Raw genomic sequence first — 27,640 nt, forward strand, 5'->3', positions numbered from 1 at the left:
GTGACATATCGGACGGGGGAGGCACAGTTTTTCTGTTGTTCATTTTTGTACAGGTTTTGTTTAACTATGTACGAAGCTCCGAGGTCATTAGATCATTGTCTCTACCTACCTTGTTCTTCTAAATGTATGGAAGTAGGCGAAAGGGGAGCTTTCTCTTGGCAATAAGACAGTAATCATGTGCATACTTTCTTGGATATTAGATTGAAACGCTGTAACTAGGTGGTTGACTTGCTGGCGACTCAAACAATGTGCTTCGTACTTTTATATGTTAAAACCAATAAAAATATTTGATCCATAAATTAATTTCTTTTCATGGAGATTGTGGAAATATAATTCAAGCATATCTCAGCAGCAGGACATTTATAGATACTGATAGTTCATTTTGAATTTGTTTAAATGCTAAGATGTCTTTTGCTACAACACCTTTTGTAAATTTGTTAGCATTATTGACATGTTTCCATCTGTTCTCCTTTAGTATGCAAATTGTTTCTTGAATGGTGTTGTCTTCAAACGTTTCTTTTACAAATTCAGATTCTGAGATTCTATCTGAAGTCCAGTGTTAAGTTCTAAAGCTGATATACGCTTCTGCCATTGTCACATTGCTTTCTGTTGTTGGAAGTGGATGAGAAGATATATAGGGCCTGATTACAACTTTGGAGGAGGTGTTAATCCGTCCCAAATGTGACGGATATACCACCAGCCGTATTACGAGTTCCATAGGATATAATGGACTTGTAATACGGCTGGTGGTATATCCGTCACTTTACCATCACTTTTGGGATGGATTAACACCTCCTCCAAAGTTGTAATCAGGCCCATAGTCAGGTGAATTATGGTCTTTGCTGGGATTGTACACAAGTTTGTAGTCATATTCCATGCGACGAATACCCCATCTTTCTATTAATTAAGGAATTTTTATTTAGGGGTTCTCGAATATAGCCAAGAGCAATTGATGATCTGTGACTATTGTGAATGGTTTTCCAAAAATAAACAAAATATATTATTCACAGGCTAAAACAATGGCAAGGCTTTCCTTTTCGGTTTGAGAATACACTTGTTCTACTATAGTTAGATTTCTGCTTGCATAAGACATCACGTCTTGAAAAATCTTCTCCTGATTTGTGTTATGCCAAACTTGCTCCTGATGCAACTGGACTTGCTTCTACAGCTAATTCAGTGCATACACTTGAATCAAAATAAGCCATGTTTCTGCTGATGCCATTTTTTAAAATTCTGTTGAAATTTCTTCACATTCTTGAGTCCAGTTAAAGCTGTGTCCTTTCTTTGTTAGTTAACTTATGGGGAAAATAACATTAATACATTGAATTAATAAAAAATATATATTAAAAGAAATCAAATCCATAACCTGTTATTTATCCGATCCTCATCGCCAATGTCAAAGAATGGGTGACACCAGTTTCTGGTTTAGGAACATTTTATTGTTAAAATACCCGGTTAAAACAAATTGACGTCTGCAAACTCTTGCATTCTAGAAAGCAATCCCTGGATCAAATGATGCTTGGCTGCACGCAGTCAGCGTTTTCTCACACAACATTTCAATGAAGTATTGAAATTCTTTTATGAACTCCTATTAACGCCCATGCGAGAAGTTTTTGGCATTTATAAATATATACTGTGCACAGTTATGCATGTAGAAATGTAACAAAGTAGTGCAATTGAACAGCAAAACATTTGTTGAAGGAGAAAGAAATATTTTGCCCATAGAAGAACTTCTTCCACACTCCCATCTATTTGGAAAGAACAGCCCTTCCTTTCCCATCCTAGACATGGACACCATCCAGACGTGTCCAAAGGGGAATGGGTTGTGGAAAAGTTTGTGAAAACCTACAACAAATGTAATTTTCTGAGTAAGCATAAACGTTCAAAGCCATTCATGCTCTGGAATTCCAATTCACTGCCCTTGGATATACAAGTATGTTTGAGTAAATATTTTCATACATACATTCTCTTTTTCTTCAGCACTGGAAAAAATATTACATGAGATCAATGAGCAGTGTATGCAATTTCAACCAGTTTTGTCCTAGACTTGCTGGACTTAGCCCTTTCAAGTCTGAGAAATTCGAACACCCATCAATATGGTTCACAGGCAGTGCTTTAAAATAGGCCGGTACTGTCCGGTACGGAGTGCCAGCACTTTTATAGTTTGAGAGGGGGAGTACCGGCACATCTCAAGAAAAACATAATACTTTTAGTTGGAGAGTACTGGCACTTCTCAGAAACAAACAGGTACTCTGGCACAGAGTACCTGCACTTAATTTTTTCCATTTCAAGCACTGTTCATAGGGACAAATGATTGATTTCCCTAAAATTGTGCAAAACTGGTTCTTTTTTCATTATTTATTAACACTTAGATTTGTCTTTAGCTATGTAAGCATCTTTATATATGATAAATGATACAACTGATTGGACGTTCTATCTATCCGACAGAACCAATTTGTGTCTGTACAGATTAGGTCCATGGTACACCTAAGGACAAAAGAAAGTCAGTACATCAGAGCTCCTTCCCAAAATAAGGAATTCGTGAAGCTCACAGGCCTATAGGCACCAGTGATACTATTTTGTACGCTCCTTTATGTGCAATAACCAATGTGGCAAAGAACCATGCAATAATAGCTCATTTGAGTTAGACCACACTCACTCTTGCTGCCTGTAAAGAAATCAATAAATGATTCAACAAATCATTTGGCCACTACTCTCTAGCCTGTTCTGGAATAGTTAATGGCAATCTCACGTTTACGACTGTTAATTTCATTAAAAAATGTTTTTTAAAGAGACACCTTTTCTAGGTCAGAGCAAACACAAAGGTGAAGATTAAGTTGAGTCAAAAGAGTTTCATCAGGCAGAAGAATTGTTACAAAAGTCTGCCTTCAAAAGGCATCCTGGTGCTCTTACAATTCGACTTCCTACACCACACTTACAGTATCTGACGACAGTAAAACATAACAAAATCTACTTCGACTTGTGTGAAGCCTGTTCCACAGGTGGGGACCACAAATCCCTATTCATACACCTAACATGAAACTGTGACACTGTATCGTGTTTCTGTGAAAAAGTAGGGACAAAATTAAAGAGCACGGTTTCCCCTAAGAAAGGCCGATTAGAGGTCGTCTGGAGACTGAAGAAAGGCAAGACCCAACACAGGTTTGCAAAGCCAGGTCTGTGGCTAGCGAAGGAATGCACTGCAATCGGCTGGCTATGCACCTAGGCCACCCAGCCCTGGAGAACAGGTGTCTTGGAGCTGTCCAATAATTTGTGAGATAATTAAATCTTCTTCCAATGACGATTCCAGTGCCTCAGGATCTTCTGTCACTATGCCTTTCTGAAAGCAGAACTCGCAAAATCCCTCATTCCCAAAAATGGTTTCATATGTTAATTCCGTTCCTTAAAGTCAAAGAAGAGGATGGCCATATCCTGGACCAATCACCTCCAGAAACCCACCACAGCTTACAGTCAGCACTACTGACTGGTCCATGAGCAAACCAAGACAATGGAGGAACAGCATACATGGGACTAATGGGGCCTAAAACTTTTCAAATAAATGGTGACTTCCCCCGTCACCATAAAAGCAAAAAGTAATTAGTAGATGACAATATGACATAAAAAATAAAAAAACAAGGCAGCCATCAATGCAGCCAGGATATGGAACAACACCTCTGTATCCATCAGGACAGCCCCAACACTGCACCAGTTTAGGAAAGAGATGAAGATTCAGCTCTTCTTTATAGAGCAACACATTACAATGCAATAACAATCCATAAACTCAGTACCTCTCCTATCCCTTGCCAACTTTGTGCATGTCTGCAGCCATGTGCGGTGCTCAACTGGCTTGTAGCTAGGTTCACGCTACAGAAATGCAACATAGATTCAACATACATACTCTATCCCAAATTATTATTTAACCCGAAAACAATCACGGTTCAAGAAATCATTAGGAATGGAAATGTTACACTTTCAGTTGAAAAGGGCATTCTTAGAACCGTGTATAATTCTTTAATGGTATTTATAGAACATGTGATTACCTAGCAATGCCTAGGCAGTCACCATGACCAGTATTAAAGTGCAGGAGATATGCATAGCCCAGGAATGCCAAAAATTAAAAGTTTTAACATTAACCACGTTTATCACAAGCAGTCAGTGTAAAGAAGCCAAATCTGGAGTGACGTGTTCAGTTAAGGGACGCTTTACTACAGGTCAATCTAAAGCAATCGGTACTTCCGATCGGCAGATCAGTTTAACTATGAAAGTAAGATAGGCTTGCAGATGTTGCCATTATCATGTCATGTAGAAACTGTTTTGAGAATGACATTGGTAATTAAAAGCACAGTTAGACTTTTATTAGATTCACCTGCTGACTACCAGATCACAGGATAACTGTGCCTAACTTCATTGAAAGTATAGCTCTGGCCCAGGGCCAGACTGGGAGCCAAAAGCAAAATGTTCAAACTAGCCCTTCTCCCTTCCTCCTCACTCCATTATCTTTCCTCTCTCTCCTGAAACTCCTGCTGGAACTACCCGGGAAAGCTGGAGAAAGTGGCAGGAGCCAGCAGTGCCCACCTGTCACACAAACAGCATTTAAGGGTTACCAGGGAAATGACAAGTGAAAACAATGGGCGGTACAGCCCTGCTCCTATCATCTCATAGTTGGGACCACCTTAAGCACATCTCGTATCTTCAACTCTTGGAAGTCTTTTAAAGGAGCCATCTGGTGAATGATGTCACAAGAGGTCGAACCAAAGCTGACCTCATAAAACAAACAAACATTCGAGAATGCCTAATTCTTGAAAGTTATTAGAGGTGTAGGACTGGGCAAACACTGGCTGGCCCCTATTAATCAAACATGTGTGCTGATTTGTATGTTATTTTTCCTTTTTTGAGGATGGTGTTTATTCTTTATAGACACATATAGATATTCACTTACAAGCTCATCCGTGAGCATACCTCGTTGGCTGAACTCCAGACTGTAATGGTTTAAATCGTTCTGTGTTTACCGTTGCCAGTTGCTTCGTCGTCTTGTAGAGTGTGGTTCCCTTTCTGCTGTTAGGGACATTTTATCTGATTAAACATGTATTTCTTTCACCTGTGGCTCTATCATACTTCTTCAGTGTGCAAGGCGCAGTAGACGGGTTTTCAGGAGAACACTTAGGATGTGGTAGTCAGGGTAGCTTTCCAGCCAACAATCACCCTGGCTTCAGCTGAACAGTTTCCATCATGCCTTGGTGTGTTATGTACAGCTGCAGCACCACAGACAGCAGTCTAAGTCGCGTCATACAGGTACCCAACATTATACCATACCTTTAACTTGTGCACTGTGGGGGGAGTGGAATCAAGGAGTGGTAGCTGGCATATTAATTATATCAAAAGAAAAAAACTGCAGATCACCCTTGTGTCCTTCCACCGTTCCTTACTCACTTGATTACTGACTGTCTGCATGCCAATGGGCATCCTCAATACAGGAAGATTTGCTGAAACACTTGCAACAGGATCCTGCAGAGTAGCAGGCAGAGCAAAACATAGCAGAAAACTGGACGGATGGCACTGACATTATTTTATTTATCATAAAATAGACAAATAAGAAACATTTGTGCTTAACTTCTAGATAGCCCTACTTCAGAAGGTGTGTGAGACTAAGAGTGGATATCCATATATTTCTGAAGGATCTAAATATTCTAATGCTAGGTGTTTTCTTTTGCACATCTCCTGGACCTCACCATCCTCTACCAGAGCAGTTCAGTCCAATCAGTGAGGAGAGTGGGAAAAGCCAGGCACTAGAGAGGTTACTGTCAAAGTAGGAGGGGACAAAGTGAGAAGGATAACGTCCTAGGATATTTTGCTGCAGCAGTATTAATCAGGTGCAATGGCTATTCACCAAACAGAAGTCATAAGTTAATCATAAGTTAGTAATAGTTGAAACTCGTGGGCATAATAAAACGGATATGCATTTCTTTAGTGTAAAAGTACAAGTGGCAGCAAGTCCTCATTTCACAACTCTGCCTTCTGTTGATCAGTAAACTAAAAAAATCTGCAAATGGTTATTGTGAAAACTGCTACAATCATATGTCTTCTTATTACACTACGTTTTAGGAATGTCTTTACAAATGTTACCCAAATCCAGATTTGGTTGCAAAAAGCGGTTTGTGCCCAAAATGTGATTTGTAGTTTTGCACAAATTTCTGCACCTCTGTCGTTTTCCTTAGGCATTTCACCAGGAAATTAGTGGCGCAATTTGGCCCCCAAAACGATGACAAAGATGCAACACTGCTGTAATACAGTGTGCAAATGCAAGTAATGTATATGGTAGCTCATTCTGTCCTCATTATATCAGAATGATGTGCACCACACATGGTAAATACTGCACCAGAGTGTTTCCGTATCTACCAGGTGCGCTACTACTCACAAAATAATTGACAAATGTAATGATACCCTGTGTGCCTTGATGCTTTTTATTAGACTCACTGAAAAAAAGGTATTAAAGCCTGGAGTATTTGATGTTTTAAGGCAGGAGTTAGTAAGAATTTTCTATTTCTTGAGTCTTCTTTCCAAGCATTCATTTAAGGTCCAAAAAAGTTTGGAAACAAATAACCATTAAGTTTCCCAAAAGTATTGTTGGACCTGTCAGCTCTGGCATGGTTCCCCTTGTACTTTTTGCTTCTGACCTCCTGTTATGATCCTGTGCTGAACTTTGTTTTTGTTGGCTTTAGGACTCTGGGCACTTTACCGCTGCTTACCAGTGCTAAAGTGCTAGTGCTCTCTATATAAATTGGGATGATTAGTTTTCTCTATGTTTGGCATATTCGATTTACTTGTAAGTCCCTAGTAGAGTGCACTAGAGATGCCCAGGGCCTGTAAATCAAATGTTACTAGTGGGCCTGCAGCACTGGTTGTGCCACCCACAAGAGTAAACATGTCTCAGACCTGCCACTGCAGTGTCTGTCTGCGCAGATCCAAACTGCCAGTTCGACCTGGCAAGTGCACGCACTTGCCAGGCCCAAACATTCCCTTTTACTACATATAAGGCACCCCTAAGGTAGGACCAAGGCAGCCCCATTGGCATGGTGCAGTGTATTTAAAAGGTAGGACATGTACTGGTATGTTGTACATGTCCTGATAATGAAATACTTCTAAATTTGTTTTTCACTAGTGCAAGACCTCTCTCTCCCATAGGATAACAAGGGGATTGCCCTGAAATATCTTTTAAGTGCAGTTTCCCGTTGGGAGCAAATCCAGATGTGGAGTTTGGGGTCGCTGAAATCACAATTTAAAAATACATCTTTTGGTAAAGTTGGTTTTTAGATTGTAAGTTTGAAAATGGCACTTTTAGAAAGTGGGCATTTTCTTGCTTAACCATTCTGTATTTCTGCCTGGTTGCCGAATACACGTCTGGGTCACATTGACAGTTGGGCTGTTTGTGAATTCACTTGAGACAGTCACACAAAAGGAAGCTGAGGTGTGTCCTGCATAACCTGATGGGTCTTCCTGAGCTACAGTGGAGGGAGGAGCTGACACTTGCACCTGAATAGGGTTGTGCCTGGCCTAACAAAAAGCAGTCTCAAACCCCCTGGAGTGTGTCTGGGACCAGGACAGGGAGAGGCAGGGTCTTGTGCACTACAAATACTTCCATTTGATGTTTGCCTACTTGAAAGGCAGAAATCAGTATAGGTATTAGAAGGCTGACCCCGCAACTTCAGAACACTTCTGGTCTAAGGACATTCTACCAGGAAGAAGAGCTGGATGCTGTAGGAGAAACTGCCACTCTGCCGGTTGCTTTGCTGTGCTGGCCTGCTGCTTCTGTCCTGGAAGTGAAAGGACTGGACTTTGCTTTCAACATCCTACTTTCCAAGGTTCGCCAAGGGCTTGAACAGAGCTTGCCTCCTGCTGTGAAGTCTCAGGGACATCAAAGACTTCATCTGCCAGTGCCTGGGCTCTTATGCTGAGAGTCCTGACTTGCTAAGTGGTGCTGAATCCAGTCCCTGGTCCCTTAGAAGTGGAAGCTAGTAACCGGAGTGAAAATCTATACACTGAGGCCGCTGTGGCAGAAAAATCGATGCAGCACCTGCACCACAGCTGAAAACTTGACGCAGCGCCCGTCTTGCAGCTTCAAAATCAACACATCACCTGCCTCAGCATGGATCCATCGTTGCTGTGCATCTGGATTTTCCATGCACCATCATTTCTCTACATCAACGCTGCTCCGTAACCAGGAATGCATCGCTAGTCGGGAGGAAAAAAAATCCATGCATTGCTAGCCGGGTGGGAAAAGAATTGGTGCATCGCCAGCCGGGCGGGAAAAGAATTGGTGCATCGCTAGCCGGGCGGGAAAAGAATCCACACATCACCTGTCCAGCGGGAAAAAAAATCAACACAATGCTTGCATTTTCGACGCATCACCCCCTTTGCGGGCCACATCATCTTCGTTTTTGACGCATCCAAGGTACTGTGTTTTATAAGGATACAACAACTGACTAAACCTTTAAAAAGTGATAACTTTATTTGTGTATGTTGGATTGTTGTTGTTTTTGTCTTGTTTTACTAAGATAAATAGTGGCTATTTTTCTAAATTTGTGTTGAGCACTTTTGTGGTGAATTCACCGTGTTACTCTGTGTGTGTTTGTGTGTACAAATACCTTACACATTGCCTTTGAGATAAGCCTGACTGCTTACGCCAAGCTACCAAGGGGGTGAGCCGGGGTTAGCTTAGTTGTGTGACTCCCTTACCCCAACTAAATGAGGGTCCCTGCTTGGACAAGGTGTAAACGGACTGCCAACTAGAGACCCCATTTCTAACAGGTATCTGTACAACTCTGATGAAGCAGTTGAAGAAGACATCAATGCAAAATCAATCGGTACTAGAGCATTGGATCCAGTTCCTACTGGCAATTACAATGAGTTTGCACAGGAAAGCAGACAAACCTTATAACACTTCTCTGACTCATCACAAACGTAATCGCAGAAACTCCTGAATCTTCTCCCAAGAGTCCATCTGGGCACGACCATGAGCTTGCACCTTACCTCCACCCAGAATGGGTACCCCAAGTACCCTATCTCTGGCTGCCAAATAAAAAGGGGAACAAGGAGGGTCAATTCTGTGTCCGGCGCCAGGGTAACTCAGTAGCTGAAAGTTCTGTTTTCCATGTTCCTGGAGGCGACTAATGGCAATTTGTGCATATAGGGAGCTCTTCCAGTTGCGGTCATCTTCTCCCACCACAAACAAGAAATGACCATCAGCTTTCTCTAAAGGTATGATACTTTCACTGTTCGCAGGATCCATTGGGTCATCTAAGGACTCATAGACATCAAACACAGCGGTGTCAGAGATCTGAACCTTGTCCATATTATAGCGCAGCCCCGGCAAGGTTTTCTCACCATAGAACAAGTCTGCAGCAGTGTTGGAGCAGCAGCCGGAGATGCTGATGGCCACAACCACTTGTGATAGGAAGGTAATCATAGACAGCGCCAGATCTCCACCTTTGCCAGTCCCAATGACACCAACACCTGGACCCTTTACCTAAAAAAACACACAAAAAAAACAATGACTTCATGCAGGTTCTGGTACGTAAACTGTAAGCCAGCATGCCAGATTTATATTTTTCTTCTGTTTGTAAATGCATATCTTCAACTTGTCATTGCATATTTTAGGACCACTCTAAAAACTCATTTGTTCTCCTAAACCCCATTTCTTGAGAAGCGAGAAGCCACAGGCAGAGTAGAAACAACAAATAATCTCCTTATTGAGTTATATCCAAATGTAGTCAATCAATCAGTAAGTAGGATACCTGTCACCACTCTGCAGCTATCAGAAGGGGGTGGGGTGGTGGAAGTCATTTTGCAGCCATCTCCCCCTTGATGCAGTGGATTATCCTTCCGGTTTTGTCCAACTATTGTGTCTCACCACCAATAATAATTAAAAACTATTTACTTTCTTTTCACCCTATTGTAGTTCTCGCTTTCCTAATCACCCACCACACACTACTCTCCACCAAATCTCAAGTTTTGATAATGCATTAAAGCACAACCATTTACCACCAGCTTTCAACCACGTTTTGTTTCACATCCACCAATTCACCTCTAGCAACCCCACATCTCCCGATCCCGCCATGCCGTGGGAAGTGAAGTACCAGAAAGGTAGCCCCTTGCAAGCCGATAGCATGATATGCCTGTCCATAGCCCACACTTAGAAGGCTAAAGGGGCAGACGAAAGGAAGTCAATTACTCACATAAAAAGAATGACCAAGTTTGTAACTCCATGCAATTCTGCCCTCTACCATAGAAAGAGAAGAAATACAAACACATCTGTCAGTGATAGCCTATTTTATCTCGAAATATGTAAGTACTGATGAAACAATGTAAAGTTTGTATCTATGATAAACATGTCTTGTTTCTTTTGTTTGTTGCAGACCGATGCTTGTGAATTAAATAAAGGGTGTTTCTGATATTTCTAGTTCTGTATTTAGTGATAGTCTAACTTTAAGATTTTTCTCTTAAATCAGTTTCAAGATGGCCATCAGTTAATTATTATCAGCGGTGGGTGGGTCTGGGTCGAGATAGCTCTTAGTTTTAAATGTTATCACCACACACTGACAGCCCTCAACACATTCTCTCCTAGATGCTCCTAAGGCCGTTTTGCCGCCTTACAACCAACGTTTTATTGCATCACGAAAAAATTAAATGCCATAACATTGATCAAAGTTTCAGTCGGTCAGCGTTTGGTGGCACAAACCGGAGTGCATTATTGTTGAAGAAAGGTAACATTTTCTTTCTTTTGCGAAGCTGAAACATGAGTTACTGCAGCTAAAGAAAGGGATGGAGTCTCCCAATTATTTATTTATATATTTTCTTGTAAAATGTTGACTACACGAAGCCCAGAGCACTATACAATCGAAACAGGCCAGTAGAAAGCTGGGCTGAATGTCTAACTGAATGAATATAGATTTTTTAAACCTTTATTTGTGCATTTTTGTAAATACATCATAATAAACAAACTTAACATGTGGTGCAATGTATAAAGACAGAACATCTCAATTACCCCCAAGCCCGTCGCGCGACTGAGCCACACCCCGAAGGAGCAAGTAGCATCTCCAGCATCAGTACCAGGTAGATAACATCCTCCAGAGACTACAGTTCAAGTAGCATCTCCAGCGTCAGTACCAGATAGATAACATCCTCCAGAGACTACAGTTCCCAGGAAGCCCCCTCTGTCAGAACTTCCTCCCCTAACATGCATGTTCAGTGACCAGGTCCTCCGCTGTAACCGAGTTAGGGGGTTATTCCAACTTTGGAGGAAGTGGTAATCCGTCCCAAAAGTGACGGTAAAGTGACGGATATACCACCAGCCGTATTACGAGTCCATTATATCCTATGGAACTCGTAATACGGCTGGTGGTAAATCCGTCACATTTGGGACGGATTACCACCTCCTCCAAAATTGGAATAACCCCCTAAATCTCTATCGGATCCTGACTCCTCCCAGTTGTTGAAGGAGTGTAACATCGCCCCCCTTCCCCCAGGCCGCCAGGTCCTTCTTGCCCTTCTCTTCGGTGCGTGACATTCAAATGTGCTGTTCCTCTGCCACCCCCACTTCAGCACATCCATAACCCACAGTGCCTCGACTGGGTGTCTGGTCCCCATCATCCCACAGCAATTCTCCGCTTAGCCAACAACTAACTGAATATAGATAGAGCAAGGCAAATAGGGTACCAACAGTAGCAGAAGACTGCAGGGGACCAAATAATTATACAGTACGAGATAGACCGATACAATCAGTTGGAAAAACAGTATCAAACCACATTTTGCTCTTTAATAAGATGAAGGCAGGAAGGTTACAGGGGCATTGAGGAATGAGGGCAAATTGGGCTGCAATGACTTCAAAAGCATCAACAAGCACATATTGACATTACATTGTAGACCTGCACTTTCAAGCCAAATATGAGAAGGGAGAGTCTAGTGGAGGCAAAGTTAATGTTGGTAAAGGAGGAATCATAAAGTAAAAAGTAACATATCCACAGACCAATTGTTAATTTATAGTGAGTGGCATGTTGGCGGTGGGGAACTTACAAGGACCTAGTAAGAAGCGCAGGTGATGCCTGGGGTTGCAGAGATGTGATCCATGACCCCCAACAGCATTTGACTCTATTGTTGTAACACTACAGGATCTGCTGTTGCGTCGACCCTTCCCTACCAAGGTATGACCCCACGGAGAGCTCTGAGTGTGAGCGGGTGCCAGGTCTCCCCTGCCATTGTGTTTGTTTCTAAGTATACTCTGTTAGATCACACAGCTGAGGTTTGGAATGTGATACTGGGGGAGAGGGAGGAGGGGAAGAGTTTGATTATTATGGGTATAAGGTGACATTGTGATTTGAAGATTGTAGGTACTTACGTGGGGGAGGGAATGTGGTTTGGTTGGGTTTGTGTTTTTTTGTTTGTTTTGTTAACAGTATGTAGTATGGTCGGACACTGCACACATTTTTAAAAACAGTACAGGATGGTATGCATGGTGCCGACATAACAGGGGCTCTCATGACCTCTGTTTCTGGTGGGAAGGGGCTGTGGTGGCAGGGACACTCGTACGCATGGCAGGTACAGTGATGCTCATCTCCTGGTGCACCAGGGGCCTGCTTGATTACACCAAGTGTTATAGAGTGCACACCTATTTAAGAGGGCACAGGATGGGTATAACAATTTTACAAGAATCCCATCTGGTTGAAGAAGAGGCTGCCAAACTTAAGAAAAAATAGCGGGCCAATTGTACTTCTCTTCCTACTCAACATATGCCAGTGGTGTATCTATATAGATAGCTCCAGGCGATCTGTTTCAGCACCGAGTCTCAGGCCGATGTAGCGAGGAGATATGTCGTGATCTGTGGGCACTTGGATGGCACAGAGGTGTGCCTGTTAAATGTCTATGCCCCTTACCATGACAATTAGGGCTACTTTTAGAGGCTCTGAGCTCTCTTGGCCCCAAACACGAGCATCCCTCTGGTCTGGGCAGGGAATTCACCATATGTATAGCAGGCTGGATTTGATATTGGTTTCTTGAGCGCTGGGGAAATGTATACAGTCGGTGGAGCCGCTGGGTAGGTTCTTAACTGATTACGCACCGGTGCTCCTTACGTACACTTGGGCTCGCGCCTGACCACCCATCCCCACTTGGCGACTCCAGCTAGAAACCTTGAAAGACACTGATTTCCGGTCAGATATCAGTGTGATGCTAACTGGTTATTTTGCTGAGAATTGGGGAGTGGCTTCCACGAGGGCACTGGAATGGGACTCGCTTAAGATGGTCCTGAGTGGGCAGCATCTCACAAAGACATACAGCGTCAAACACCAACTGCAAAACAACCTTTGAGGAAGTAGAGCAGAAATTAGCTTGCTTACATAGGGCCACTAATGACAGCCAGTCCTCCTACTTGGCGGCGCAGACAGTGACACACCAAAGGGGACCCACTTGACAAGTTCACTCGGAGCGGCTACAGACAGGGGTTACACTGGAAGGGCAATAAGCCCGGGAGGCTATTGGCCTGGCTCCTGTGACGTGAGAAGCCCCCACCCACAATCATGGCAGTGCAGGGCCACCAGGGAGACTTAGGCGGTCATTCTGACCGCGGCGGGCGGCGGTAGCCGCCCGCCATGCGGTCACCGCCATCTGGCCGCACCGCGGTCAAAAGACCGCGGTGGCCATTCTGGCTTTCCCGCTGGGCCGGCGGGCGCCCGCCAAAGGAGCGCCCGCCGGCCCAGCGGGAAAGGCCCTGCAACACAGAGGCCGGCTCCGAATGGAGCCGGCGGTGTTGCAGGGGTGCGACGGGTGCAGTTGCACCCGTCGCGATTTTCACTGTCTGCTAAGCAGACAGTGAAAATCATGCTGGGGCCCTGTTAGGGGGCCCCTGCACTGCCCATGCCAGTGGCATGGGCAGTCCTGGGGCCCCCAGGGGCCCCAAGACACCCGTTCCCGCCATCCTGTTCCTGGCGGTAAAAACCGCCAGAAACAGGGTGGCGGGAAGGGGGTCGGAATCTCCATGGCGGCGCTGCAAGCAGCGCCGCCATGGAGATTCAGCCCAGACAGGGGAAATCCGGCGGTTTCCCGCCGGATCCCCTTTTCTGACCGCGGCTTTACCGCCGCGGTCAGAATGGGCAGGGAAGCACCGCCAGCCTGTTGGCGGTGCTTCCGTGGTCATCCACCCTGGCGGTCGATGACCGCCAGGGTTGGAATGATCCCCTTAGTGATTACACAGGCAGCATTCAATAGCGAACTGCGTCATCTGTCTGTTTTTTTACAAGAGACTGAATGCTCTGGAAGATATCGCCGGGACGGATCTCTTAGGGCTGATTCTTCTACCAACCCTATGTAGGGAGCAGGTGGCCACCTTGGATGAGGATCTCATTAGGAAGGAATTACTGAACACCATAAAGAGTAGGCCCCGCTGCAAGATAACAGGCATAGATTGACTTCCTTCTGAGTTTTATCAAAGGTACTCAGGTTTGCTAATTGATAGGCTTTTGGAGGTGTTTCGGGAAGCTCGACAGTCAGGTAGACTGCCAAGATCCATTCAGGAGGCTCTTATTATCAAATTGCCTAAACCGGAGCATAACCTGACACAAATGGGATCATACCTTCCATTGTCTATGATAAACACAGATGTTGAAGTACTAGCAAAGGCCCTAGCTAATTGTTTGAAGACAGTAATCCCCAACTTAATCCAAGATAATCAATGCATGTTCATCCCGCAATGCAACATCCTCATGAACATCCGTAGATTGACCCATGTCTTACACTCCATGTGGGGTTGGATGATGGAGGAGGCGTTGATTGCCATGGATACTGAGGGGACATTTGACACGCTGATTTGGGGATACCTTTGGGAGGTGCTGAGGCAGATGGAATTTGGCCTTGTATTCGTCACATGGTTCCCCTACTTTGTGCGAGCCCATCGGCATGGGTCAGGTCAGGCACCTGTGTATCAGATGCCTGGACCACAGAGCGGGGTACAAGGCAGGGTTGCCTGTTCTCTCCATTGCTGTTCACCCTATCGGTGGAGTCCCTAGTAATCAACTTGCGGGCTGAGCTGGGGAGACAGGCCATGTGTGTGGGAGCGACAGATCATCTTTATATGCCAATGACACACACATTTTCCTACAACAGCCTGAGCTCTCACTGCCACTCCGTCTGTAGGAGCTGCTGGGAATCGGTGAGGCATCTGGTTTCTGGGTAAATCAAGATCAATCATTAATAATCCTCATGGGGGGCATAGAAGTTAGTCCCCTCAAGGCTTTGTCACAGGTTGGGTTCCAATGGAAGCAGGAGGCGTTTAGAAATCTGAGGATCCAAGCAGCACATGCAGGGGAGAAGCAAAACTCACTCAATATGGGCCTGCTGGAGGGGTGACTTATCTATAGTGCATGCGGTGTATAGGGGACAGGGCACACAGGCTTTGTGCCATATCGAGTTTGTCTTTTACAATTGCATCAGAACATTCAACCTACAATGACGGTGCTGGGGGCTTATGGATGATTGGCCCTAGAGGGTGGCACAATCTGTACCTCAGCACTCCTTGCCCTCGGTACATTAGTACCATTTACTAGGGAATTACAGTGGCAGCTAAAGGTGTTGCCAATTGTTCCAATGCATCACAAAAGCTTTAGGGAAAGAGATCTGGTCCAGGGAACCTGGTTAGCAGGGGTCCTGGGCACGAACAACTTTGAGGCTACATCACATCCCAGGCAAAAAGTGGGGGCTAACCATGCCAAAAAAGGCCTTTTCTCACAATTTGGAGTTGTGGTAGTTTAGCCCAGTATTGGCAGGAGGTGGCCCGACGCTTGCAGTGGACTGCCAAGATTCACCTTGAGATTGCAGCCAAGCACTGCCTGCTGGGCCTCATCCTGTGTCCCAAGGATGGTAGGGTGAAATATAGATTTGCTCAGTTGGGCTCTTACTGACCAACCGCAGAGTTGATATCCAATGGATGTCAGCTCTTGGTCCCACAATCCTGGCATGGTCCAGGGAGCTGGGGTAATGGAAAATAAATACGGATAAACACAGATAACGTTTGCAAAAATTAAATATGGATAAACACAGATGGAAATGGCAAAAAATAAATACCAGCAAACCTGGAGCCCTAATTATGGGGGGTTCCTGGTTACCACTGGGGTAACTGTATGACTATGTTTGGAGATAATGGTACCATGTATTGTACGTTCAACACTTTGGCATAACTGCAAGCTACATGTTATCATGCTGCTAACAGTGACTGTGTCACTGTTTTTTATGATGTGTCCATATTGAAGATAAAACATACAAAAACATTTTAGTAATAAGTAGAGAGAGAGGTGAGAGAAGAGAGAAAAAGAGAGACAGAGTACCACAATCATAAAATAAACAGTTAAAGGCACGCCCTCTCTTTGCTTACCTTCTATTTCTCTCTACTACCCTCCCTTTGCCCTCACCGCTTTTTACTTTTCTGCAATGGGTGTTCTACATCAGCGCCATATCAGGAAGAAGTGTACTAGAAAACAGCAGAGCTGTGCAACTGTTTTTAAGAGATTACACTGTCTAAAGTGCATATATTTATCTCAGAATCTCTAGTTAGCTGCAGGAAACAGTTTGGAACCAGGCAGTGGAAACCACTGCTTCCTGTTTCACAGTTCGCTGCCTGCACCTCATTCACTAAGGTGGAGAAATGCTCTAGTGTTCATGGGAGAGTAGTTAAAATATTTATACTATATCATCCAAAACACATTAGGGATTAAAAGTAGCATTAGTATGGAAAGCAAAAGGATACACAGTGTTATCTCAAATGGCTGATCAGCTTTGGAGCCCATATGTTTGCTTCAGAATTGAGAGAGCATTCTGATTAGAATTTTTACACATTATCCAGGCCACGTTAATGAAGAAACCTGCAGTTATCAACGTGGAAACAAGTCCCTTTTGTTGCGAGTTCTTCTCATATGCTTTTTATTCTTGTGTGTCCCTGAAAACTGCTCTCTGATCGGACGCATTCCCTGGCGGATTACTACCAATCTTATATGCTGCTGCAATAAATCATTATTTTTTATTGACCTTTGTACTATTCATACATTTGTTGCGTACACTGCTTAGGTATAAAAACTATTGTTGATCAATCGGCTATAGTGATTTTTTTTCATGAGGCCGAATGTTTGCTTTATTGTTGGACAACATCTTCTCTTTTTGAAGAATGGTGCCACTGTAATGAACCTCCTAGTGTGGGAGGGGACACACCTGGTTAGATCTCCTCAGCCCTAAGGGGATAATGTGTGTTGAATCCCCTCTGGAGAAAAAGAAATCAGACAGGTGTCTCTCACTGTGCTCTAGGACGAGCTAGACACATCCAGATTCAGGGTGTTATGACTCGCCGCGGACACAGTACGTGTACACACGCGCACACACGTCGGTACTCTACTATAAGACATCATTTATTATGCACTGTCAGCACATACATCTCATGTACCAGAATGATGGCTATTATAGTAATCTCACCCCTCATTGCAAACAATAAAATTAATATTAGAAAAAAAAAAACATTTCATATTACGCGTCCTTACTTCAATTAATAGATCAATCTAATCCCTACCAAACACCTACATACATATTTTATCAGCCTTGTGGTTACTGTACTAGCAAAGCTGTTTGTCGTCTCCTTATGTTATGCCACGCCATGTAAGTATCTTCTTATACATCAGAAAGCTATTGGTCCTACAAGCAAGATAATGGCGCTCTGACATATTCCCTATTGCAACAGGTGTCTGTGTCTGTGATCCTTCAAATTCCAGGGTCTCTTTATTCCTTTCTCCAGAATGATTTTCTAAGTAGAGGGGACGGGGAGCTTTTGTGCAGCATTCCATATCTTCAATTCAATAATATTAATAGATTAATAAAGTGTATATAAATAAGAAGCAAAATGTAAAAACGAAATGTTCTTTAGATGTGAAGAAGTTTGAAATTGGAGGTTAAAAGTTAAATTAGCATCCTCATATTGATTTGTGGGAGCAGTGCATGTGCATCAAACAGAATATAGTATGGACGAAGAGTGGCCTGAATTGAATATAGAAAAGCTCCAACCCCCACATTAAAATTACATTATATAAGTTATATATATATATATATATATATATATATAAAAATATTTCATTATTGATGCATTTGTTTCATTAATGCTTGTTTCTGTAGTTTTTGGTGTTTTTTTTTTGCAGTTGAAATCCTCAAAAATGCTTAGGCCTGGTTCCCCAGCTTCCAGTAATGATTCATTTGGGGACCCCGAGTTCCAAATATGATTTAGTGGGGGCCCCCAGGTTCCAGTAATGATTTCATGGGGGTCCACATAAGTCAAAAGGCTAAGACCCACTGACTTAAAATATTAGTTATCTAGGCCCTGGGACATACACATAAACACTCTGTTAGTTCCCTTCATGTTACATAGAAGAAGTCCTAGTTTATATGTATCATGCTTGCCTTACACAGGAAAGTCATGTGACAAATCCATCTTGCTTAAATATTGCGTGGAATCACCTAACTTTAATTCACTCCGTTTTCTGAACACCACACACAACACACTTGAAGGTCAGCAACTCTTGTCAACAATAGAAAGATTATATCATTAAGATAAAATAATCAATTTTAATAGGTATCAGCCTGACACCATAAATTTGGTGTCAGTAACATCGATTATTCAAGTAGTAACAGATCTCTGGTCCACTGGCATTCTGATGATATGTCTTAAGGCTGAATCCCACAATTCCTGAAAGACAACACCCCTCTTTCCTTTGAACTGGTCTCTTTTCTGCCACATACATATCACAGCAGTAAACCACTGTACACCCTACTACTGTTCCATAACTTTGCAGCCTCTAATGTACTTACAAACGTGTTTTTGGTGTAGTTGTGTATTAAGAAATACAGTTTATACACCATTATAATGTTCCTGAAATATTTTCAAGGTATGTCTCAGAGATCAGAATAGAAAACATGTTAGCGTGCCAGTGTCATCTTAGAGCTCATATACATAATATTGGTTAGCAGTATGTGCTTCAGCTGTTCGGCCAGTATGTGGCTCGCCGGTTTTTAATGGATTCTACACCCTTCCCAAGTTGTTCATGTGCAGCATGTGTAGGGCAGCTTCATGAGCGAAGGGGAGCATGTTTCCTGTTCTTTGCTTCATAGTAGAAGACACCTTTTAGAGAGCAAACTAAGGTTTCTCAGTAGTCGTCAAAAATGCTACAGTTACTAGGACTAAGCCAATAATAATACACAGTTTGAAACTGTGTTCTACAGTATGGTTTGAGTTATGACAAAAATACAGATCTTACTGTCATCATGACTGTTAAAAACACAGGAGTTTTAATTTACATAAGGATGCAATTAGGACACAATGTAGACATGTGTTGCTATTTGTTACCTTTGGATGCCGCTGCAGAAATTTTGCTGCATCTTCAAAGTATTCAAGGTGAAAATCCTTCATCGTTGGTGGCAGGTCCTCAAAGTTAAAGTACGGCAGCGCAAGGGACGCAAAGCCCCTACTAGCGAGCAGACTGGATCGGTACTCTCGAAAACCTCCTTCATCGCCAAACATGTCGATCACACCAGGAAAGGGTCCATCACCTGCAAAATCAGACCATGTAAAGGTAGATCATGTATTGTCAAACGCGGGTGGTCCTACTGAAAAAGTAGATATTCAAGTTTGAAATGAGCTGAAGTTGAGGGTGAAGGCAAAAGTACTAAGAACAAGGCCTGATGCTAGGACACAACGCGTTCTATTTTGTAGCGAGAACCCCCCGTGTTAAAACCCTCTCTTTGTGGCCTTAAGAGTCTATGGAAGATACATCATATGAAGCTAAAGAAGTAACATATTAAAAATCATAATACATTTGTACAGAAGCTGTCAGTCTTCGAAAAGAGCTGTTTCCATATAAGAAATACAGCTGAATAATTCCAACTGGCTTTGAACTTAAAGTCCTGTCTTGAGTAGAAGGATGGTGTTGCATGGTTGCAACCATAATAATCGCCTACACAGAGAGCTGCAGAATACTGTCATGAAACCATTTCCTTGTACTAAAAGTATGTGTAATTTTACATTGCCACTAAAGTGCTACAGGTAGCAGTGAGACGTGACACATTTTCGTGCACAAACGACTAACAGCATTTTATGGTACACTGTAAATAAGGAAGAATGCCTAGCATCTGAGTTCTGAAATCGGTAGGCCTTTAGTAGCTGCCTAAAAAGAGAAGACACAAATTGGCAGCCCGATGTCTGAACTTTAGTGCAGCAGACTCAGAAGTTGTTGATCTGTACCCACTGACTCAGATCAGGATATCTCTGGTGACTGAGAATCGTAAGTAGAAACATCACTGGCAAAGCCAATCGGTCTCGCCTATGGGACAGCAATTGGCGCTGTCAATTTAGTTTTGTCATGTTGTACAGCAGCGTGGCTGCTATGCTGCATGGCTAAAAGGAAAAAAAAGTGCTATGATGTGGCCAGCGCTGACCACGAGGGGCAGTTACCCGTTTTCTTAGTATAGAATTATTTTCTGCCTTCACAAAAAAAGTTTAATGTTCTTATGTTCGAGGGGAAGTTAGAAGTTAGGGCCCTACAGGAAGACAGTGCCAAACAAGCCAAGCACAGCAGGGAGTGAAGTGCTGTTTGCATCTTTGTACCATGTTGACACCCACTGGCATGACTTTTTGGGTTCTTTTTTTCCTGGCAGGACAGCAATGGGAAAGCAAAGAAGAGATAGGGGTGGGCAGTGGAAGAGCAAGCAAAAATTAAGGAGGGGGAGGATAAAAAGGGGTGCAAGAAAAAGGGCAAAGAAAGTACTTCTGAAAGCGGCGAGCAGTGGAAGGACACTAGTCAAGGGACGCAGTACTTGTGAACTGCTCCAGTGTAGAGAGAAACATACAAAAAGGAAGTGAAGCTGACACTTGCTGACCAAGGAGAAGGTAGGAAATGAGAGAGTGACGATGCAGCAAACTAGTCTTAAGCAATGGATAGGCTCTAAGAAGCCTAAGTAAACAAAATGTCTTGCAAGCGACAGTGCATGCACGGTCTCCGAAGACACCTAAAGTATAGGATAAGGAGGGCAGTGGGTAGGGAGGGTGGCAAACTGTCAAAGTGGCAAAGGTGCCCAGAAAACATCCTTAAGGGAATAAAACAACCAAAAGTGCCCTCAAAACATGTGTGCCCTGCCTGAGAGGAAACAGCCTTTACCTTCAAGCCTTTATCATGCATGACCTTTACCACACAGTCTTTGCCATCCAGGTATTTGCACCTTTACCACACAGTGCTTTACCATGCATGTGAGTATTTTTTTAAATAACATACTTTTCATGTTGTTTAAAAAAAGTTATTTTAGTGTTTGGGGATGGGTTGAAGTAAAGGAAGGTAAGGGTGACTTTAGTGTTGAGGGACTGGTAGAGGTAAAGCGAGGTGAGGTTGACTTGAGGGTGCAGGACTGGGTAAAGATGTAGGGAGGCGAGGGTGACTTGAGGGTTCAGGGGTGAGTAGAGGTAAAGAAATAGAGAATGACTTGAGGATTCAGGATGAGTAGAGGTAAAGAGAGGTAGGAGTGACATGAGGGTTTAGGGTGGGTAGAGATAAAGGGAGGTGATGGTGACTTCATTGTATAATGTGATATGGTACAGCCTGTCATTGTTCGGTATGGTAGTGTATGGCCTATAATTTTATAGTATTCATGGTATGGGCTGTAATGGTATGGTATGTTATGGCCTGGCCTTTTATTGTCTAGTATGCTATGGTACGGTTTGTTATTGTATAATATGTTATGTTTGATTATATGTATAGTACAGTTTGGTGTGGTGCCTGTTATTGAATAGTATATTATGGTATGAGTATGGTATCGCATGTTATGGAGGCGTACAACCTATAAACTGCTAACAGCAAGCATACACATGCACTTAGGCAAGCACTGATACAATCAGTTGGTGCAATTTAAAAACATGTAACTTACTTGGGCTTTCCAATTGGGTAGGAAGCCAACATCACAGGGAATGGAATCAAAATGATGACGAGTCATAAACTGTTCAAATTTAACAAATTTTGTTGTTATGCGGCTCAAAAAAAGTCTATCAAGAGAAGAACGGCTTACTAGAAAGTGAAGTTTGAAAAATCTGGAAAGTAAACGAGTGAGGGGAGCAGCGGGCCCAAGATGAAAAAGCAAAAACAAAGGGGTATAAAAGCAGCTAAAAAACAAGAAAGAGCAGCAAATAAGCGTGTAAAAAGAACATACAAAGAAACAATAAACTAACAAAAAAGTACCACAATCCGAGTGAAAACAGCGTTGAAGAACATTAATCAAGAAATCAATTGGTACTTGGTTTGTGCTCTGGGGGAAAAAATAGACACAGAGACAAAGTGAAGCAGACATGTGGAGACATGCGCTTACCAATGAAAAGGAAGAAAATAACTTTGACAATGAAGCCAACCGAACATAAGTAATGGGCGGGCTTAAAGCCCCTTTTCAGAGGTTTTTTCTTTTTTTGTAGAAACAACAGATCGTCACATCAAGAACGTAATGACCAGATGGTTGAATCGTTAGTAAAAATATTTTCTGACAGAAATATTGTGTCCAAAATATTATTTGCAAAAATATTGTCACACTGGCTTAGATTTCTATAACTCTAATGATGTGATACTTTTGTAAATTATATTTAGGACAACATAGTTCAACATAGACAATATTTTGGCTAGAACATTCTGGTACCATATCAAGAGGATCTTTATGCAAAAGCTTTGTGATCTCTAATTGTCTGCTGCAAGCATATATAATGTCTCATACCCTATATTTGCAACCTGGGACACAATTTGATTGTGTATTACCCATTTGATATGGTTGGTGTGTATCTGTTGCTAATGTGAAGCGCTGTGTCACTCTTTAGGGATTTGTCTGCATTATGCAAACTGTCATTAACTAATCAAATATGTTTAGTAGGGATAGAGGTACAAAGGTATGGCTAGTCATCATAGGGTACATGTAACGGAAGTACTAGGTGTAGATGAGCAGAGATGCTAATAGTATCCAGGTACCCAAGGGAGGGGATTTCTCTCCTTGAGGAGTGGGATCCTCACCTGAAGCCTGGACGGGGTAATTTCTTACCCTGTTTGCCTCTCTTTTTGGGAGTCTCCTGGGCCATTTTAACAGGCTCCAGTGCTCCCTACTCTCCCTGTCCCTTGGTCTGTGCTCTTGTCAGTGCAAAGATATGCAGCGGGATGCCCAGCATTACTGCATGGGCCTCCAACTCCACTTCAGCCCAGTCTGAGGTCTCCAAATAATTGCCAAGTAAACACTCTACATGCAGGTCAGAAGAGACTACAACTTTCTTAGGGCAAGTAGACTTTCCCCCAAGCTAGGGTCAACAAAAGCCATGGGGTGGCACTTCGTGTTGTTGTGAGCGCCAGTGACTTGGTAAGTGTGACCAAGTAGGTGTTGTTCAGGAGACACCAGTTTTTCCAGTCACATCTGTGATCACTGGCAACTTTGTCCCTGTATTCCGAAGCCTCAACACCATTGATAAGGGGATGCCGCCTGTACTTACCCATATAAGGGGACAAGCAGCTAGGCTGGCAAGGTCAATGCCACCGTCAGAGACCAGAACTGCCTCAGTGGTCTCGCTGACTAACCCAGAGCCCACAGCAGTTCCCGAGGAGAACCCAGCTACACCCTTGGACTGACTACTACTACCAGTGCTTTTGCTAGGGGCGTTAGGGGTAGAAGTGGTAGTATCAGGCTTAGTGCTCTTTTAGGATAGGTGCTGTCACCTGCCCTATGGCCTTTTTGTCTACCCAAGGTTTCTTGTGGCAGGATGAAGAGGAAGAGGATTTAGACCCACCCCCAGAAGAGTTTTGTAGGCCTGATGAAGTCTCTTTCTTGTTTTTTGATTTGTCCTCACCTTCCTCCTGATTTTTGGAAGAATCCTTCTTCTCCCGGTCAACCCCAGTGTGTTTTTCTACCCACTTTGGTGCAAACCCATTAGTCTGCCATCTTCCCAAATTCTTGGGGAGTGGTCAGATAGGAGTCCACCAGATGCTGATGCACTTTGTCAGAAATGCAATTATTAAAAATGTGTTCTCTCATAAGAAGATAAGATTGTACAATCCCCGATAATCATACACATTACTGCCATGTAACCAGCCTTCCAGGGCCTTGAAAGAACTGTCCACAAAACATACCCAATCCTGGGAGGACTCCTTCCTGGTTCTCCTGAATTTTATCCTATACTCTTCTGTGATCACACCCAAATCCCTCAATGAGAGCATCCTTAAGCGCCTGATAATTGTCTGCATCTTCCTCCCTGACAGTGAGGAGTTTGTCCCTAACCTTGTCAGTAAAGGAAAGCCACAAGATGGCTGCCCGCTGTCTCTGAGGGACCTTCTGAACCCTACAGGCCCTCTCCAAGGCAGTGATCCACTTGTTGATGCCATCCCCAGCCTTATAAGGGGGGGACTATCTTGCTAACATTCATGGAGTTATAAGAGTCCTCCCTGACCCTGGTCTCTCTATAGCTGTTGTTACCACCAAGGGGGCTGTCGTCCCCAAATTTTATCTCTCCCTCTCCACTGCCAAGGCCTCCCTATCTAGAGCGAACTGTTGCTGCTGCAGCCTCAGTCTGGCCTCTTTTAGTCTCAGTCTACTGAATTCCCTGTCTAGGGATCCCCCCTGAGCTAGAGTGGTTAGTCTAATCAGACACTGCTGAGACACAGGTGTAGACAGATGAGGAGTATCTAGCCCTCCTCCTGGGGACCGTTTGCACCAACCCTTTAGGAGAAAAAGTGGGCCTACTTGTATATCCCCCTTTCTCACTACCATGAGTGTTCCCAATAGGACTATAGTGTTCCCAAGTATCCTCCTGACCCTCCCCAGAAGAATCTAAACCTATTCTAACACTGGAGGGTCCTTCTCTTCCTGACCCTCTGGGTGTTGGAAGTCATATAGGATTAGCAATCCCAGGAGTAGAGTTTTGTTGGAATTTCACCCTGTCTTCAGCTTTCTATAGGAACATACCTCCATCGGTTCCTGGAAGGTGAGGCCCTCATATTTGGCTTCTGGGGCCTGGGTTGTGTCCACTGCTGAAGGCATGTTACCTAGAGTAGTGTGAGTGCACCTACCTGCTCTAAGGTTCTAGAGTTTCTAAAAAGTTTAGAGAAAGGGCTATGTTCCCCCCCCCCCCCCCAACTGATCTAAACTAGAAATCTAGAAATCTCTACTACCAAGTGTAGTGTGTCCTCAGGACTAGTATTGACCTTTCCTGTGGAAAGTCACTGATGACAGAGTGGTAAAGCAATTGCAAGTATCGTATCCCACTGCTGCACCACCAATGTAGGAGGCTGGCCCAGTGTGTGGTAGACACCTATGGTGTTATACCTTATACTGGGTCCAGGCAACCCTTATTAGATAGTTTTACAGTGTCCTGATAGCCAGGGCTCTCTAGTGGTAGCTGTGGTGAGCAGCCAAGGCGTATCTAGGAGAAGTGTGAGGCACTTGCAATACCACAGTAGTTACACAGTAACTTATCACACCTAAAAGGACCACACAGTGTTGCTAAAGTAAAGATACTTTATTTCAGGAACACCAAACTAGATTACAACAGTGTATGGACTCATGCCACCCATACTGGCATCAGTATTGGGGTAAGTTTACGACATGTTTGATACCAAACATGCGTAGTTTTGGAGTTACCGTTATATAGCTGGACCAAAGTGCATTGCTAAAAAGGCATCCCTGCACTTACGAAGTCCAAGGAATTGGAAATGGAGTTTGTTTGTGCACCTCTGCTCATGCATGGGTGCGCACACACAGGGATGTGCACCCTGCCCTTTGGGCTGCAAGGGCCTACCATAGGGGTGTGACCTGGAATACTGACCAACAGTGAAAGGGTGCATGCACCTTTTCACGCAGGCTGCAAATGGGAGGCCTGCAGACAGTTTGCATGGGCTCCCATGGGTGGCATAAGACATGCTGCAGCCCATAGGGGACCCATCAAAACTGTAAGTACCAGAAGGCAAGAGGCAAATTATACATGGAGTGAAAGGGGCGGCCACATCACCCCCGTGACAAGTGATATCTCCGAACGTACTCGTTTTAGGGACAGAAATGCTATCACGGTTAGAAGGTTTCAGATCGTGCTTCAGTTACCTGGAGGCAGAAACAGGCTTCCTCTCACAGCGCCCTCTCTCAGTCTAATCCTCTGCACCCCCGGAGCTGCAAACCACCTTTCCGTCTTCGCTTTTGCTATTACCTGCCCGGGGAGTCGCTTGGGCTGACTGTGACCCTGGTGGACTAGAAGCTCCAGGATCATGGGGGTCTTCATGACATCTCTTTTTTCCAGCCTTTCATACGGGTGCTCCAGCGCTGCTGGTGACAGGCTCCAGAGCAGTCCCATGGGCTCCACTCCGGTGTAATGGCCACCTGAGGAGGGGTCTCTGGCCAGGTCAATATTTCCCTGCCCATCAGCCTGGTAGTGGGCACATGAGTCGAACAGGACCTCCTCCTCACTCTCGACCAGAGCCCTAAGGGTCACCTTTTGTTGGGGGCTGAGCCCCTGCACTCTGATCCCCAGAGCCTCATCTGCCAGGCACGGCTTGGGGCAGTGCACAGTGATGCTAGCCACGGTCCTCGGGGAGCCCAGGCTCAGAGTCCTGGAGCAGAGGTCCCAGGCGCGGGCAGCAGCCACGCGCAGCATGTTTCACCGAGAAGTTTACTCTGTATCCACTGTTGCACGAGGATAGGGATGACTGCTTTGGACTTTCGCCCGTCCATTCTAAACATAGAAAAGGGACTCGGTGTCAACTCCCTACGAGCACAGGGCCATGGAAATGGAAGAAGTACAACCAAACTCTCTGCAAAGCCAGAAAATGTCAGCCTGCCGCTGGTATTATCTATACTCACGGCTCATTTCTGCCCTGAATCCCTACGATCTGTTTACCGGGAAAGAAAAACTCGAAGTACCTGACGTGCTTTAAATGACGATGTATATTTGTAATCAGATATTTAAACGTTAATTTTCAAAACATAGATTAAGACCCCAGGGTGTGTAATTAAATATCGTTTTTCTCTAATATTTCTTGGTCAGTTATTGGCGGAGGTTCAAAGCCACCATATAAGTATGTTCATTGCAGCTGAGTGAACTCATAGGACAGATAACACACAGATCAGACGCGACAAATGTGTCTGCCATTTTGGACGAATAACGAGGTATTTCCATACCACAAATTGGACTAAGAGTGTGCCAGCCAATACAAGAACAGGGCGAACCGAGCCTTCCGAGGCACTGGTCTGGCTTGGCTCGAAGAGCCCGTACACGAGCCGAGCCCCCAAAATGTTTCCATCTAACTCATGCAGCAAGGCTGATAAGGAATCTTCGAAATTCTAAAAAGTGTATTTATTTAACACGTGGAAGCGTGACTTTAATATAGCACCTTATATCAGTGCACTGAGATGTACTTATTAAAAGTGATATTTTTTAATCATCAACTTAGAACTGTTCCTGCACCCATCCTGGCGAGAATGCCAGCAACATTACAGTCTACTAAATTAAAAATAATACGTTTTTGTACAGCTCGTATTCTGAACTCATATTTGAAAGTGCTTTCTCATTTGCCATTGAAGA

General features: G+C 43.8%; 1 protein-coding gene across 1 annotated transcript; it reads right to left on the bottom strand.

Annotated features, from left to right (window-relative positions):
• Window positions 1-1,417: 1,417 nt before the first annotated feature.
• Window positions 1,418-26,810, bottom strand: LOC138260338 (acyl-coenzyme A thioesterase 5-like). Its single transcript, XM_069208750.1, has 3 exons — window positions 26,167-26,810; window positions 19,418-19,620; window positions 1,418-9,523 (listed from the first exon to the last, which is right to left on the bottom strand). Exons 1-3 carry the CDS (start codon window positions 26,711-26,713, stop codon window positions 8,951-8,953), a joined length of 1,323 nt encoding a protein of 440 aa, XP_069064851.1. The 5' UTR covers window positions 26,714-26,810; the 3' UTR covers window positions 1,418-8,950.
• Window positions 26,811-27,640: the final 830 nt, after the last annotated feature.

This window comes from Pleurodeles waltl, chromosome 9 (genome assembly GCF_031143425.1).
Source record: "Pleurodeles waltl isolate 20211129_DDA chromosome 9, aPleWal1.hap1.20221129, whole genome shotgun sequence".
Lineage (NCBI taxonomy): Eukaryota > Metazoa > Chordata > Amphibia > Caudata > Salamandridae > Pleurodeles > Pleurodeles waltl.